This window comes from Hypanus sabinus, chromosome 2 (genome assembly GCF_030144855.1).
Source record: "Hypanus sabinus isolate sHypSab1 chromosome 2, sHypSab1.hap1, whole genome shotgun sequence".
Taxonomy (NCBI): Eukaryota; Metazoa; Chordata; class Chondrichthyes; order Myliobatiformes; family Dasyatidae; genus Hypanus; species Hypanus sabinus.
Window position 1 is genome coordinate 139,509,251 of NC_082707.1, and position 17,947 is coordinate 139,527,197.

At 38.4% G+C, this 17,947-nt stretch overlaps 1 protein-coding gene across 2 annotated transcripts in view; it reads left to right on the forward strand.

The window, feature by feature from the left end:
- dph6 (diphthamine biosynthesis 6) overlaps nucleotides 1-17,947 on the forward strand; it is a 255,096-nt gene that overhangs the window by 46,829 nt on the left and 190,320 nt on the right. Inside the window, exons 4-5 of one of the 2 annotated variants that reach the window (XM_059955869.1) lie at nucleotides 16,177-16,250; nucleotides 16,884-16,955. In XM_059955869.1, the coding sequence (XP_059811852.1) occupies nucleotides 16,177-16,250; nucleotides 16,884-16,955 (146 nt within the window). The remainder of the gene's footprint in view (nucleotides 1-16,176; nucleotides 16,251-16,883; nucleotides 16,956-17,947) is intronic. The other variant, XM_059955875.1, reaches the window with a different exon arrangement.

Sequence of the window (17,947 nt, forward strand, 5' to 3'; positions counted from 1 at the left end):
AAATATAGGGGAACAGTATTAGTGTCTCTTCTGCAAATACACATGCAATGTCCTGAAAAAAAATTAAAGCATTAATTTTTCCGTGACAAGAAATTTCACTATTCTGGGGGTGGATGAAATGGTGAAAGTGCCAGTTGCAGAACTAAAGCCTGGTATACTTAGTTTGGGTTTAAGTGCATAGAACACTCTCCATTGCTACATTTGTTTCCTAAACCATAGACTAACTGTAACTGGGAATTTAGGGGAAGAGCAAAGGTCTTTAATGCAAGTTTTCATTAAGTTTGCAAATAAGGATAAGAATAAAATAAATCAAGTAGTCATGGTTCAGTATGAGATCAGTTTTAAAATCCGATATAGAATGCTGAGCTTCAAGGGTTCAGCAAGAGTGAGATGCAGTTGGTGTAATGATTCTTGTTTATAACAGAAAAAAAATTCAGCATCCTGTAAGGACGTGTTAATCAGACATACTATCTTATGCTTATAATGGTGCAGAAGAAGGCAGTTCAGTCCTTCTAATTTGTGCCAGTTTTCAGGGATCAATCTCATTGAATTAATTTCCCATCTCGTTATTCCTCTGTACCCTGCAATTTATGCTTTCTCTCAGATTCATTTTGATTCTTTTGTAATTAATTTACACCAGGAAGTGATATTCAGTAGCCAATTAATCTCCTAGCACACTTTTGTGATGGGGAGGAAAGTAGAGCTTTTGGAGATAACCACGTGGTTGCTGAGGAAAAGTGGAGACTCTGCACAAACATACCAGGATTAGACCAAGGTCTATGAAACTATGAGGCAGCAGCACTAACTGCTGCAGTTCTGTAATACCCTATTCATGAAGCCACCTTAGTTTCAGCATTTGAATTGGTTCCTTTCTGATATTGATCTGGACCTAATTAATTAATTTAAAATATACAGCTTGAGGTCCTCTGTGGCTGCAAATGTAGCTGAATATTTTATTCTGTTGCTGAAGCTGAAAGTCTTTCCTACTTGGGAAAAAAAGCATGTGCTTTAAGGTGACTAAGACTAAAGGATAGTGTCAGATTGAGGGCCAGGTCAAGGTGCTCTGAAATGTGATGCTGCCAAGAGAAGTTGTGTATTCATTGAGTGAAGTGATTGATATTCCATTAGTAACTTGTGACTAACAGAATACTGAGTGTTATAGAGTCACAGAAAATCTGAAAATGTAAAGGTGGAATGTAATTTCAACCCAAAATAATTTGTAGATTTACTCTATGAAGATATATTCAGTTTAAAAAAAATAGCAGTGTGTACCAGAATGTAGGCAGGAAATGTGTAAGTTATTTCACTGGACCATTTTGGTAATGGTATTTTAAGCATAATTGAAGCTGTTATGAGAAGGGACATAGATAGGAATACTCAGTGAGAAGGAAGCCAATTTCAGTTTAAGAAGCCAGTCTGGGGAAAAAAAACACCAGAAAGTTTGTCATGAGCAACAATAGACCTTCAAAGTGCAGATATCTCAGTTGTAAATCAAATTCCCGTAAGGAAGAATGATAGATCAAATAAGGTCAGAAGTCATTGGATGAAAAATGTAATAAGGTTTAATGTAAAATAGAGCAGGACAAATTTATGACAAATGTCAGATACAAAATACAATCAGAAGCAAAATATAAAAAGTGGATACAGAAATTTGATAAAGGAATATTGAGAATGGCAGAGTGTGAGAAAAGATCATCAGTTAACAACAAAGAGAAACCAAAAATCTTTTTATAAGGTTATAAATATTGAAAAAATAGTTAAAGAAAGGGCAGATTTTATTTGAAATCAATAAGTAAGTTATTGTGTTCAGATATAGGGAATGACAGTGATATTGAATGAAAACTTTACACGTCTCTTCACAAGTGGTGAAGTTAATGTGGGGATATAAGTATTGCACAGAATGAATTTGTATAGAAGGGGAGATGCTTCATTGGGCTGACATCAATCAGTTAAGGAATCATTTGGTCCAGAAAGAATGAAGTATTGCTTGCTGAAGGAAGACAAAATGCAAATATTATGGCTCGCTCTTCTTAAGGAGGACGTAGATAGATTTCTAGGCTGGCTGGTGGCGCAGTGACATCAGCGCCAGACTCTGGATTGAAGGTTCCCGAGTTCGAATCCAGTCGGGCCGCTCCTGGGCACTTTCCATCCGTGCCCGGTTGAGTGTCGAGCTCGCAACTTGGCGTTGTGAAAAAAAAACACTGCGCTGTGAGAAGAATGTGGGGGACCACTCACAGAATCTTTCCTCCAAGACAACCACTTGAAAAAATAAGTGGTCACCGAGGCTCTGGTAGAGTATGGCACACACACAAAAAAGATAGAATCCTGCAGGCAGAAGGTGTCAGAGGTAGAGCACGATTGTGATATTGCAACGGGTGAAAAACAATTGAGAAGCAGTCTGCAACTATAGGCAAATTAGTTGATGGGGGTGCACAAAAAACCTTACGATAACGATAAAACTAATACTCACTTAGAGATGCATGGGTTAATGAGAAACATCCACCAAGATATTTAAAGAACAATTTTGAAGTTTGTAGTTGATGCAAAACTTGGCAGTGTTGAGGAAAGCAACCACAGGCGAACATGGACTGATGAAATAAGCAGACACTCAGCAGTTTCATGCACTTCAGTGTGAGGCAATACTCTCTGTAAGGAGCAACAGTGATATTCAATATAACAGTGTTCCTAATTGTGAGGTTTAAGTGTAGCCACGGCAGCCATGGCAGGAAGCACGGATGTAAAAAGCCAAATGTACAGATGGAGCTCAGCTGGGAATGGAGTGAGATTTGCACTCAAGTGTCAGAACATGGCTGGGATCAGGAACCTGGAGCTGGACTATGTTTGGAACCAGGAGCTGGAGACCATAATGTGCTCAGGATTATTGTCAAATGTATTTACAGAGAGAGGAGTTGAAGGCGAGAGAGCAGAGAGTGAGTTGATTGAGGTGGAAACAAAGGTGCAATTAAGTAGTGACTGCCCTTTTATTTCTATTCTCAGTTTACAATCTCCTACTAAACACTGCTATGAGTAAATATACTGCTCAGTCTCAAAGAGCCCAAATTTTTGTCTTGCAAGATATTTTACTCATCCCTTTTGTGGTCCAGTTTTTCCTACTCACTCTGTTGTGGTATGAAAATGTTCCAACAGGTTTTTCATAAATCTTCATGACTTTCCCCAGTCATGTTTTAGTTTTCTAAGTGCTCTGGTATCAAGTCAATAATAATAATAGGTTTCAGTATTTTCCTTTAGTCCAATGTCAGTTCCTTTTTATACTCTCTCTACTTTGGTGAATGACAGAGATGTACTTGACATCTTTCAATCCATGAAGGCTGTGATCTGTGGGAGGAAAAAACCTACGAAAGCACTGTCTCTCTAGAGTCTTTGAATTTCCAAATGCATACTGTGAAGCCACTTCGCTTTTTTGTGTTTTAATTCCAAGTGTTATCATATTAATACTGTACAAATACTAAACACATAACATAATCACTTTGAAGAGTTTTTTAATAACATAAGCAGGAGTTGGCCATTTGACCTGTCAGTTCTGCTGTAATGTGATCATGGATGATCTGGCTGTGGACTCATCTCCACCTATTTGCCTTTTCCCCTATGCATAAAATTTATCTCACTGTGTCTTAAGTATATCTTAAGAGGTAGCCTGTACTGCTTTCCCAGAAAATTCCACAGGTTCTCTGGAAAAATCAATTTCTCCTCATCTCCATCCAAAATCTATTCCCCTGAATCTTGATGCTACATCCTCTATTTTTTGTCTCACTTACCAGTGGAAACAACTTTCCTACCTCTACCTTATCTGCCCCTTTCATCATTTTATGTTTAGAAAATCCCCTCTCATTCTTCTGAATTACAGCATATATAGTCCCAGGCAGTCATGAAATACCCTGGCAAGTAGGATCAAGGAGAGACCTAGGGCAATTTGTAAGTGTATTAACAACAGGAGGTTAGCTAGGGAGAGAATGGGTTCTATGAGGAACCAAAAGAATAATCTGTGTATGGAGCCAGGTGATGCAAACAGGGTCCTAAATGCCTAAATGAATACTTCTCTTCTGTATACACCAATGACGTGTAAGAGGACATGGTACATGGATGACCTGGAACAAGTCAGTATTGAAGAGGTATTAGATATCGTGAGGTGCATAAAGATTGATAAGTTCCCAGGTTTTGATGATATCTATTCCAGATTGTTATGAGAAGCAAAGGAGAAGGTAGCTGACAGAGACTGCATTTTTGTTAGCCACAAGCAAGGTTCCAGAAGACTGGAAGATGGCAGTTTTGTTTTTGTAACTGGGTAATTATATACTCATAAGCCTTAAACTTATTGGAGTCAATCTTGAGGCATAAGATTTATGTGTATTTGGAAAGGCAGGGGCTGATCAGGAATAGTCAGTGTGGTTTTGTGCCAGAGAAATCCTTTCTAACTCATTTAATTGAAGATATCCAAGAAAATTGAAGGCAGGGCAGTAGGTTGGTCCAGAAGTTGAGTTACACAGAACCCAAACAAAATGGGTAATTGGTTCCAAAATTGGCTTGGTGATAGTTTGCAGAGGGTAGTCATGAAAAGTTGCTTGGACATTTGTGACTCGTGATATACTGTTGGGATGAGTGCTAGAATATTTTTCATAGATATAAAAAAACATATGAATGTGGGAAGAATGTTTATTAAATTTGTAGATGACAAAAACTGCTGATGTTGAGAGCAGTGAAGAAGGTTATATGTGCTTATATGTGCCTTGTGTTTTGTTTGACTGCCGACTCTGTGTTTTGCACCTTGGCCCTGGAGGAACGATGTTTTATTTGGCGGTATTCATGTATGCTTGAATGACAACTGAACTTGAACTTGAAGGTTGTCTAGGCTCCTGGCAAAATAAGCTGTTGATCCGACGGAAAGTTGGGCAGTGCTTTGGCAGATGGAATTTAATCCCAACAGTGTGAGCTGATGAGAGTTAAAAAAAGGGTAGAACATATATAATAAATGGTAAGGGATCAATAAACTTTTTGCAAAACTCATTAAATTCACATTTTGAAGCATGTATAATCAATTTAGATAATAAATAGAGCTATTATATAATCACATTCTTCAGTTTTAAGATACTTAATTGAAATTTTAAAAATAACTGCTAAGTTTTGAGGAGCCTGCACAAGTCTTCCTGCAGCTGACCAAATCTTTCAAGGAAACAGATCAGATGCAACATGGGGAAAATTGGGAGTTGGGTTGGAAATGAAGCTGAAGCTGGAGTTCCCACTGAGGTGGAAGCAGCTACTGTGATACTCACTGAAGTAGGTATGAGAGAAGTTTGTGTTGGTGGTATATGCGCAACAGCAGCTTTAGGCTTTGTAACTGACTCCACACTCTTTCCAAAATGATTTTTGTGTTTTCTGTCATTTTGGCAGACAGAAAGTATACATTTAGTTTTCCTCTATTTTCATCATCCAGTTAAAATGTTACTGACCTTTACTGTAAGGGACCACATTCACTGTTGCTAATTTAATTTTATATAGCACTTAGCTTTTAAAATAGTTTTTCAGCTCAATTTCTAATCCTAATATTTTGCTTTCTCCTTCATCTAATCCTAAGCTAAACTTTACACATTTCTATACACTTTGCAATTTTCAAGATTATTTATATTTTATGTCAATATTATCAATGTCTTTCTCCAGTTTACTCTTCACTTTTCTTAACAGTGGTTGCAATGGTTCACAGTTGTTAAATCTAGTGACATGAGGGACAGCAGAGCTTCACTTCCAAGTGAACTTATTGCTTTCTGTGCTCGCTTTGACCACCAGAACATGAGAAACTAGCACACAACTCACATCTCCCAATGATCCTTTGGTCTCAGTATCTGAAGGTGACTGTCTTTCAAGAGGGTGAGTCCAAGGAAAACATACCTGTCTAACCAACTGGCTGGTGTATCTTCAACCTATCACTTGGAGAGTGCGTGCTACCCTCCTGCTTCAAGCAGACTTCAGTCATACCAGTGCCTAAGAAGAGCATGGTAACCTGCCTTAATCACTATCACCTAGTGCTTAGTGATGAAGAGTTTTGAGAGGCTGGTATTGAAGCATATCAGCTCCTGTCTGAGTGATGACTTGAATCCACTCCAATTTTCCCACTGGAGCAACAGGTCCGCTGCAGATGCCAACTCATTGGTTCTTTATACAACCCTGGAACATCTGGATAGCAAAGATGCATGCATCAGGATGCTGTTTATCAATTACAGCTCAGCATTTAATACCATTATCTCCTCAAAACTAGTAGTAAACTTCAAGACCTGGGGCTCAATACCCACCTGTGCCGTTGGATTCTGGTTTCCTCACTTGCAGACCCCAGTCAATTTGGATTGGCAAAATCAACTCCTCCACAACCTCTATCGACACAAGTGCTTAGCCCCTGCTCTACTTGACTGTGTGGCTAAGTACAGTACAGTTCCAACACCATATTTAACTTTATTGATGACACCACTATTATGGGCCGTATCAAAGGTGGTAACAAATCAGCATACAGCAGGGTGATTAAAAATTTGGCTGAGTGATACCATCATAACAAAAACCTCTCACTCAACGTCAGCAAGGCCAAGGGGCTGATAGTAGACTTCAGGAGAAGGAAACCAGAGGTCCATGAACCAGTCCTCCCCAGAGGATCAGAGGTGGAGAGAGTCAGTAACTTTAAATTCCTGGGTGTCACTATCTCAGAGGACCTGTCCTGGAGCTGTCATATAAATGTAATTGCAAAGAAAGCACAACAGCATCTCTATTTCCTGAGGAGCCTGCTGAAACTCAGCATGATATCAAAAACCTTGACAAACTTCTATAGAGACTGGCTGCATTACTGCCTGGTATGGGAACACCAATGACTTTGAATGGAAAGTTCTACAAAAGGTAGTGGATTTGGCCCAGTACATCATGAGTAAAACCCGCCCGAACCATTGAGCACATTGACGTGAAACACTGTAGTAGGAAAGCAACATCCATCATCAAAGATCCACATCACTTAGGCCATGCTCTTTTCTTGCTGCTGCTGTCAGGTAGAAGGTACAAATTCCTCAGGAGTCGCACCACTAGGTTCAAAAAAGGTTACTACCATCAGGCTCTTGAACAAACACTCATCTATTGATGTTCCCACAATCAATGATCTCATTTTAAGGACTCTTTATCTCGTTATTTTATGCTCTCATTATTTATTGCTATTTATGTTTGCATTTGTAGAGTTTGTTGTTTTCTATGCTCTTGCTGTTTCATTGATCCTGTTTATAGTTACTTTTCTGTAGACTTGCTGAATATACCCACTGGAAAAAGAATCTCAGGGTCATATGTACTCTGATAATAAGTTTTACTTTTAACTTTATGTATGTTTTGTAGTGCTGCATTCATCAGTAGTGCTTGTTCATCACAAATGAGTTAAGTATCCAAATGTTTGGGGAGGTGTTCTTGTGGTGTGGAAAACTTCATTCACTACTACACAACTATGAACAGATTCAATGACTTGCAGACTCACTCTCATGGACTCTTTATAAATCATGTTTTCAATCTTATTTTGTATTTGCAGAGTCTGTTTTTTTTTGCATTTGGCTGTTTGTCAGTCATTAACTGTTGATGTATGAAATCTTTTTATACTGGGCATCTCTCAAGATGGGGCTTGTTAGCCCCTTGCTAACAACCACTGGACTCAGTGGTGAGAAAGCCACCTTTCTCAAACTCTTTACATCTAGGGTCGGTATGACTTGGGTCCCACCAAAACCGGGAAGATGGGATGTCTTGACCACCCGACCCCCTATCTGTGCGAATTCTGTGTAAATATTGGACTAATGTAATTAGCCATCAGCAAGAAATAACAGATTATACACTGCATACAATTATAAAGTAAGTGTATTTACAAATGTCAGCTTTATCGAACAGTTAGTAGGAAAAAGAGAAGGAAAAAAAATTAAAAGGGTCCATTACAGTTAACCCTGTCCAGATGTGCACATAAGTTGGATCTCATCTTGAAGTTGTCTTTAACTCAGAAGCTGGACCCACGGTCTGTGTGAAAATACACATCACCTTCCGAATGTCACTCGAAATCCACCTCGAACAGATGGGCTCCCCCATGGGAGTATTGGTCCTTCCTCCTTGAAGCTATTCTTCTGCACAGAACACTTTGTGCAACAGGGATGGCATCCTCAGCTATCTTCCTTCCTGTCTGCTCACAGCACCTGCCAGGAAAACCCCAACCCACACCAGTGTCCCTCACAAAAAACCTCTGCACCCAACATTCTTTAGAACCATCTCCCAATTCCTTCCTCCTAATTGGCTGACACAACATTCTTAAGTTGAATAAAATAACCCCTTATCTCAGCTGAAACCCAAACATACTAAAAGCAGAACAGACTGCTCTTACAGAACTGCTAAAACAGAATATCTACAGCAGGGCATTACATGTATAATTTTCATAAAATTCTATTCTTTTTTTCCCTGTAATTGGCTGCAAGGAAATTAATCTCAAGGTGGTATATGGTAATATAAATGTACTTGGGTAATATGTTTTCTTTGAGTTTGCACTTAAAGAAGGTGGAACGACGACTAATCCAAAATTGAGATAATACACAAAAAGAATGTCGGAGACCTTTGCTCAGGAGTGAAAAGATTGCAGTAAGAACTGAAACAACTCTTTAAAATAACAGAAAGACCTGAGAGAGTGGATTTTAAAAAGATTACATCCACTGTGGGAGAGTTGAAATTTGGATCTCATAAATATAATACTGTTTGAATAAATCCAAAAGAAAACTCAAAAGAAATTTTACTGCCCTAATAATGTAGAATGTACTATCAAAAGTAATTGAAGCAACTTTTAGTTATGCTTAGATATGCATGGCAGGCAGAAAAGATGTAATCTGTGTGAAGTACAGACACCAGAACAGATAAGTTGATATTAATTATAACTGTTACGTTAAACCAAACAGACATATAACCCTCATTGTAAAAATATTGTTTTAAATTTTGTTTAATGAATCATTCTACTTGCTGTAAAGCTTTTCTAGTCATAAAAGCAGCAAAATGAAAACACGTAATTCCACTCTGTAATATTATCTGTATTTTTATCCCTTAATCATTTCAAATGTGGCTTAAATTTGGCAGAGATATTATTTCAATTACTACCTAATTAGCACCAAAATGAAAGCAATAATTTTGGGACATAAAACTTTTTCTTGCCTTGACAGCATTCTTCATGTTGATTAACTGACAAAGCTCACCAAGTCTATCATAATGAGAGACTAATGACTCTTCATTTAAAATCAAAGGAACTTAATGCAACAATATTAATGACTGCACAATCTTTTATGTTATAACTGAATTAAATGATTATCAAGAGTTTAACAAGGTCCCATGTAATAAAGTGGGACAGATTACACAGACAACTAAACCATAGCTTAAACAAATAGCACTTCTTAACATGATTGAATAAAAATCTTAAGATGTAATTTACATTAGCAGCACTTAAAAATGCAGTTATGCTACCATTTTTGAACCAAATCACAAAATTTCCATTTTGTGCTTAATATGATGTTGACACACAAGAACTGTGGAAAGCACCATTCTATGTTAGCAGCAATCAATCATAATTATTTTTTCTAATGCTGTTTTGAATATAGCATAATTTCAATATCTCACATCTGAATCTCGTACAAATCTCTCTCCATCTTTCTCAAAGTCTTTCTCCATTTCTCTTTCTGTTTCTCATTCCCACACCTTTGAAGTTGTCTTATACTCTCATCCTCTGTCTTTATCACCCTTTTAGATTGATTTCTCTCCCTTTTTTCCTCTTGATTCTTTCTCTATGTTTCACTATCTGTGACTTTCACTTTCCCTCTGCACATAACATTTTACAACCCACCATCTCTGTTGCTCTGTCTGTGTCCTTCAGTGTCAACCTCTATTTGTTTATACATTACTTGCCGCCCTTCACTCCCCGACCCCTCCACCCCTCCACTCCTTCACTCTTCCCTCCCTCCCTCCTCCCCCCAAAAAATATTTGGATACTCAACGCATTATTTGTGATGAACATCTAATACTGATGAATGCAGCAATGCAAAACATACTAAAGAGTAAAATTCAAAGTAAAATTTATTATCAGAGTACATACATGTCACCACATACAACCCTGAAATTTTCTTTCCTGTGGACATATGCAGCAACTCTTTCAATAGTTGGGAGAGCTTTGCCTGTGATGGACTGGGATTCATCTATCTACCACTTTCTGCAGCCTTTTCCATTCCGGGGCATTGCTGTTTCCATACCCGGCCATTGCTGTTTCCCTTCCAGGCCATGATCCAATCAGTTAAGATGCTCTCTACAATGCATTTTTAAAGCTCTGTACTGGTGTCTCTATGTTCTTTTTCAAATATGGAAACAAGAATTGCTTTCCAATTGTGGCCTAACCTAGTTTATCATAGTTTGCACAAAATGCTGGTGGAACACAGCAGGCCAGGCAGCATCTACAGGAGAAGCACTGTCGACATTTCAGGCCGAGACGTCCTGACGAATGGTCTCAGCCCGAAACATCGACAGTGCTTCTCCTATAGATGCTGTCTGGCCTGCTGTGTTCAACCAGCATTTTGTGTGTGTTGTTGTTTGAATTTCAAGCATCTGCAGATTTCCTCGGGTTTATCATAGTTTGTCTGCTTTTAATTTCTACATGCTTAGAAATAAATCCCAATGCTTGTTTTGGTATTCTGGTGATTTATGTGCCTTTCTTTGCTCTAACCCTATCAGAACATTATTGGTCCAGATTTCACAGTGAAAATTAACAACGGGCTAGTAGATTCACCTCTAAAATGGAGGATATATTTCAGCAATAGCTGAAGTACATTCCTGGACAGTTAAAAACTCAGAAATCCAAGTATCACTGTTGGTGGTTCACCACCTTTCTGCAGAGTGCATTGTTGCAACTTCCTCTGGTGTAATCAGATAAAATCAGGGAATCTATTGGAGCTCTTCGAGGAAATAACAAGCAGGATAGACAAAGGGGAGTCAGTGGATGTTGTTTACTTGGATTTTCAGAAAGTCTTTGACAAGGTGCCAAATATAACTTTGCTTAACAAGTGTAGAAATATACCTGTAACCTGAAGCCTTTATGAATTCTTAATTTTTGCAAAATGTAATGTGACAAAATGGAACCTGTTTGATCCCAGAGTGCTTTGCTGGTCTGGATAGAGGCGTACAAAAAGTCTGTGTGTGTTTTATAGTGGGAGGTGTGTTTATGATAAATGTTTTGATAACAGAGCAAAACAGGATATAGTTGCCATGGGGATAAAAGCCTCAAAAGATAAATGGACTGATTAAGGAACAGATGCTGTGGATCCAGATAAGGAAGGAATGCCATGGGGTGGAAAAACTGATGAATTACTGGTCTCTGTAAAAGTATAAACTAGTTCGTTCTGAGCTGTAAGGTTAAAGCTACTTTCCAACAATTTAACATATGGAGGTAGATCTTCCCTAGCAAATAATAAACATGCTTATAATTTGATCCACTATGAATTTTTTGCAGTTTGTTACTTAGATTAAAATATCTAGCTGAACAGTACACGACACAAACTAAGAGCCCATGCATGGTATTTCAGGAAAGATGCCAACATGGATAGAAGATCGGCTAACTGGCAGGAGGTAAAGAGTGAGAATTAAAGGGGCCTTTTCTGGTTGGCTGTCGGTGACTAGTGCTGTTCCATAGGGGTTGGTGTTTAGACCATTTCTTCTCACATTATGTGTTAATGATTTGGAGGATGGAATTGAGGGCTTTGTGACCAAGCTTGCAGGTGAAATGAAAATAGGTGGAGGAGCAGATAGTATTGAAGAAGCAGGAGTCTGAAGAAGGACTTTGATGGACTGGCAGAATGGACAAAGAATTAGCAGGTGGAACATAGTTTAGGGAGGTGTATGATTATGCACTATAATAGAAGGATGAAGGTGTAGACTGTTTTCCAAATGGGGAGAACATTCAAAAATTAGAGATACAAAGGGACTTGTGAGTCCTTCTGCAGTATTCCCTGTTGGGCAACTTGCTGGTTGAGTCAGTGGTAAGGAATGCAAATACAATGTTGTCACTCATTTTGAGAGAACTAGAAGATAAAAGCAAAGATGTCATGCTGAGGCTTTATAGGAATTGGTCAGACCACACTTGGAGTATTGTGAGCAGTTTTGGGTCACATATCTATGAAAAGGTATACTGGCAGTAGCGAGTGTCCAGAGAAGGTTCGCAAGAATGATTCCAGGAATGAAAGGCTTAATGTATGAGAAGCATTTGATGGCTCTGGGCCTGTACTTGCTGGAGTTTAGAAGAATGAGGAGTGATCTCATTGAAACCTATGGAATATTGATAGTCCTAAATAGAGTGGATGTGGAGAGGATGTTTCCCATAGTGGGAAAATCTAGGATCAGAGGTCACAACCTCAGAATAAAGGGACACCCATGTAGAACAGAAATGAAGGGGAGTTTCTTTAGCCAAAGGGTAGTGAGATGTGTGGAATTTATTGGCACAGATGGCTGTGGAGGCCAAGTCATTGGGTATATTTAAAGCAGAGGTTGTAAGGGTGTCAGAGGTGATGGGGAGAACACAGGAGAATAGAGTTGAGAAAGGTAATGCATCCACCATGATGAAATGGTAGCGTGGACCGATGGGCTGAAGGCCTAATTCCGCTCTTGTTTCTTATGGTCTAATTCAATATTGCTCTCAATGCCAAATCTTTTAAATGTTGAGTAGCTTTGCTTGAGCTGCAGCTTTTAAAAATTGCAGAAAGGCATATTCTGACCACATGTACGATCATCTGAAAGGGATCTGAAAGGGATGTGAATGAAATTTGCATTATCACTGCCTTACTATAATTGTACAGCTATAAACATGATCCTGATAACTGAAATTAATTATTGGGATCATGAGGCCAGTGTCAGATCTGAGCCAAACCTGTCCAGTGAAGAACTTGTTAAACTGCAGTTCGGTTTGAAGATGTAAGTTGTTCAACTTCAATGAAGATTTATTCTCATTTCCCATTGCTATCATCGTCAATACTGTCACACTGTTTAAAAATATCTCTGCTTACTTTGCAAAGGGCTTTCTTCAGTCAAGTTCTCTCTTTACTGGATGTACTGTAAAATCTGTTTTCACTGCTTCTTTTTTCTCTTGCCACCGAGGATGTGGAGCAGAAACATCACACTTGTCTAGCTGATCTGTTCTTGCGCATGGAAACTTATGATGCTTATCTTGGAAAAAGTTGACAATTAGCTGATTGTTATTGATCTTTATTTCCCTTTGAATTAATGGCAAGCAAGGAATTAGGTGTGTTGTACTCAGAAACATTGTCTGCCTGGTGAAAATGAAACTGGTGAATAAAGTAATCTGGTTGAATCTAGGATTATATTTAAATTACAGAAAATACTTATGAATGTGATTCTCATGAATGACGATCAACCTGAAGTGTTCATTTTGTTTCCGTCTGATCTAATATGTTGAAGAATTCTGGACTTTTCTATTTTCCTTTCAGATTTCAAGCATCTGCTTTTATTTGGAGTAATAAGTGTGATGCTGGAAGAGCTCAGTGAATCAGTGAGCATCTGTGGAGGAAAATGGACATCAAATGGAAATGGTCCTGACAAAGGGTCTTGGCCCAAAAAGTTGACAGTGCTTCTCCCTATAGATGCTGCCTGACCTGCTGTGTTCCACCAGCATTTTGTGTGTGTTGCTTGAATTTCCAGCATCTGCAGATTTCCCTGTGTTTGCTTATCAAATGAAAATGTCTTATTTTCCTCCACAAGTGCTCCTTGCAGCTTCTCGTTTCATTTTTGCTCCAGATTCCAGCATCTGCAGTTTTGTGTGTCCCCATCTGCTATTTTTTTGATGAATTGGATTGAATCTTAGACAAATGTTGACATGTACATTGATTCAGAACACAGATGGATTGTTCATCAGAATGAAGAAACTGGAAGTCTTAGTTTAAGTTACAGGAACAATGGATTATGTTGGCTTTTGCTACAGAAATAAGTGAAACCAATAGCACTCGATTGTATTTATGAGGAGATTTGACAGCAATTTCTAGCAACCACTCTGTTGGAAATGAAGAAATTATTGTGTAGCCCTGTTAAAAGTTGCCCTCTACATGAAAAGCTGGTTTATAAAGAACTTCACTGAGAGACCTTACACTGTATGGCATGGATCACTGTTTAGATGCTGTACTTAGTGAACCCACCAGGGAATGTCTGGCTATTTCAGTGTAAGTGATGGTTTACAGTGTTGTTGATCTTAGTGGCTGCTGAACAATCTCCTTAGCACTGAAAATTGACTGTTGCAAGTTTAAAAAAAAAATTCATTTTCCTCTTTTATCTTGCTGATATGTACTAAACATCTTTTATTTGCCTCTATAACTAAAGAGGAAAATGCTGTCTTCCAGTGTAAATTGTCCAGATTTATTCTTAGGATAAAGGATTGTAGGAGGAGGGTAGAATGAGCAAGGTTGACTGAAGTTTGCTGGAATTTAGAAAAATGAGAGTGATCTCACTTTGACTGTGAGAGGTTTTGATGAGGTGGGTGACAGAAGATGTTCCTGTCACTAACAGTTGAGAACTTGGGAATAAAGACTCAGGCAAAGAGGTGTGCTATTTAGGATTAAGGAAGCAGAAATTTCTTTGTACAGAGTGTTGAGGTTGTTAATTTTCTTGGATATAATGAAGCATCAGTTCAACAGGTATCAATGGAGGAAGAAAATTATTCAAGGCACAGGATTGGTGGCAATTTTGGATGGTGCGGTAAAAGTGAGAGATATTTGGCTCACTCCTGTTTCTTGAGCATTCTTATATTGTTGGTAAGATGGCAGCATGCTCAGATGTAGTGGCCTTTGTGGGTCCAATCAAATGTGCAAATATTCATCCTTAGTCACTTTTACCACTGTAAGACACTGCTGAGTATTAAGAAAATCAAATACAGCATGTCAACCCCATTAGTGAGTTGCTGGTTAGTGATGGAGCTGAATGTGTTTCTGCTATCATAATTATATATGCTGTTTGTGATGGTTGGTACTGTGTATTGCAACTTAGCCCCAGAGGAATGCTGTTACATTTGGTTGTATTCCTGTGTATGGCTGAATGACAATAAACTGAACTTGAACTTGAACTTGCAGTAGTACTAAGTTTGTGAGGCTGGGCATCTACAAATGAATGTTAAATATAAGTTTTGACTGATTGCTTATTATCTCGTGCATTGAGCAGTGTCTGAAAATGGTAAGGCAGCTGATAGTTGTGGAATTTGAGATGCATTCATTGACATTGAGTGAAATATTTGTGTATTTCTTCTCTTTATTTCCCCTGGTCTGACAAATATTTTTCACAAGGTATAAACAGAACCCTTAGAGATTGAATGAGTATGGTGGATGGTAAATTGTCTCACAGGTGTGGCATGGCCTATCCTAATTTAAAACAATGCAGTCATTTTTGCACTGAGAGTTGTTTTGATTTGGATTGATCTTCCTGAGGGAATAAAAGGTTTCATTGCTATCATCTCCAGCTGAACAATTCAGATGAGAAGTCCAAACTGAGGTCATTATTAGTTTGTACGTTGATCTACATTTTGTTATTTTTGCAAAGGGGTGATGGAAATTCCCTTTTAGATGTACATTTGAATCTCGATAGCATTACACAAAATACTATTCATTTTACTTATCGTTTAAACATTATAGTTCTCTTTTATGTGTTTCAACACAATTAATAAGGTACATCAGGACCGGCAAAAATTCATCCAAGTTTTGACAATTTATTTCATCCTTAAGAAAATCTTGTGAAACATAGTTGAAATTATTTTGCTAAGGAGTGCAGATGTGCAAATGATTATAAAATTATAAATTATAAATGATTATAAAATTCCTGACTGAACAGTTTGTTGCCTGGACAATCATTTAAACTGCATCTAACATTTTTGAGAAGCAGTCCTTAAAGATGGAAACAGTATGTTCTGAATAGGAAGGTTTTATATATACCCTGTTCTGTGGTCCTGGAGACATGGTCAAACCACAAATAGATCAACTTGAAATCACTGGGCAGTTTTAAATTGATGTTGAATTATCTTTTTCACTGTTGTCATTTCAGGCTGCATGACAGGAATTTTTTTTACTTCACCAAAATATGCTGTTATTTTTCTTGTATTTGTAGGAAAAGGAAGCAGCGGAAGGAGTTTCAGTTGGTGCCATTCTTTCTGACTATCAGCGGGTCAGAGTAGAAAATGTGTAAGCATCTTTTAAGATTGTGTTTGAGGGGCTGTTGTTGGCATGGGGGTGGGAAGGGTAGGTTAGATTGGAGTTAGATTGAATTTATCATTAGTTTGCAAAAGTTTTTTTAAACTTATTTATTTCACCTCATCTTTAGTTTTTATGTTATAAGTTTAAAACAAATAGTACTTGTGTCAGAACTGTGAAATTGATAATTTCATAGATATGAAAAATACTGTTAAAACTAGGAACCATTTTTTGGATAAATCACTGATTTACCTAAATGTAGTAGCGGGATCTATGAAGTGGAATTTGTGAAATGTGGTCTTTAAAGCTTCCTTTATCAGTACATAGAGGGAGCAACACTGGATGACCTCCTGGTCCAGTAAGGTAGGGCATGTGGCAGAAGTGTCTGGCTGTGAGCACTTTGGGTCCAGTTACCATAATTTTATTAGTTTTAAAATAATTATGGAGAAGGACACAACCAGTTCACAGGTCTTGAATGGGGGCAGAGCAAAATTTGGAGCCATGTGGCAGGTTCTTGCAGTGTTTGATTGGGTAAGATTGTTTACAGCAAAGGGACCGGCTGCCAATTGGGAAGCCTTTAAAAGTGTGATCTCAAGAATTTAGGACCTACTTTTTTCCTGTTAGGGTGAAGGGCAAGATTGGCAGGTCTCAGAAATTCTGGTTGACGAGGGATGAGGCCTTGACTAAGAAAAAGAGGTAAGCATAGAGTGAATGTCTTAATGACTACAAGAAGTGTAGGAGTGCACATAAGAGGAGTTAGAAGGTATGAGAAGGATCTGTCAGAAGAAGTGAAGAAGCTGAGCAATCTAAGGCTTTTCTGTTGGGGGCGAAGGAGGATGAGAAGCGACTCGATAGAGGTGTATGCATTCATAAGAAGCATAGATAGAGTAGGCAGCCAGTGCCTTTTCCCCAGGGCAGCAATGGCTAATGTAAGAAGACTTGTTTTTAAGGTGATTGAAGGAAAGTATAGAGGGGATGTCACAAGTGGATTTTTTTACATGGAGAGTGATAAGTGCATGAAACATGCTGCCAGGGGTGGTGGTTGAGGCAAGTACATTACGGACACTTAAGAGACTCTTAGATTGGCATGTGAATGAAGAACAGATGGAGATTTGTGCAGGAGGTAGGGGCTAGATTGATCTTGGAGTCTGTTAAAAGCTCACCACAACATCCATAAAGCTAAGAAGATATAGAAGTAGAATTAGGCCATTCACCTCATTGAGTCTACTATTTGATCATGGCTGATTTATTTTTTTTCCTCACCCCTTTCCTTCTTTAGGCCTTCTTCATAACCTTTGACGTTCTTACTAATCAAGAACATATCAACATCTGCTTTAAATATTTAAATTGGCTTCCTCAGCCGTTTGTTCCAGATACACCACCCTCTGGCTAAAGAAATTGCACCTTATCTCTTTTCTAAAGGGACGTCCTTCAATTCTGAGGCTAACTTTCTGCTCCAAGACTCTCCCACTCTTAGAAACATCCTCTCCGTGTACACTACTTTATCTAGGCCTTTCATTATTTTATAGGTTTCAATGAAATCTCCCCTTCATTGTTCTGACAACAGCAACGACAGATCTAGAGCCATTGTGAGCCAAAGGGGCTCTAATGTGCTGTACTGTGCATGTTTCTATATTCTAAAATCCCAAGAAAGGATTTAGGTATTGATGCACCATCAATAACTCTCG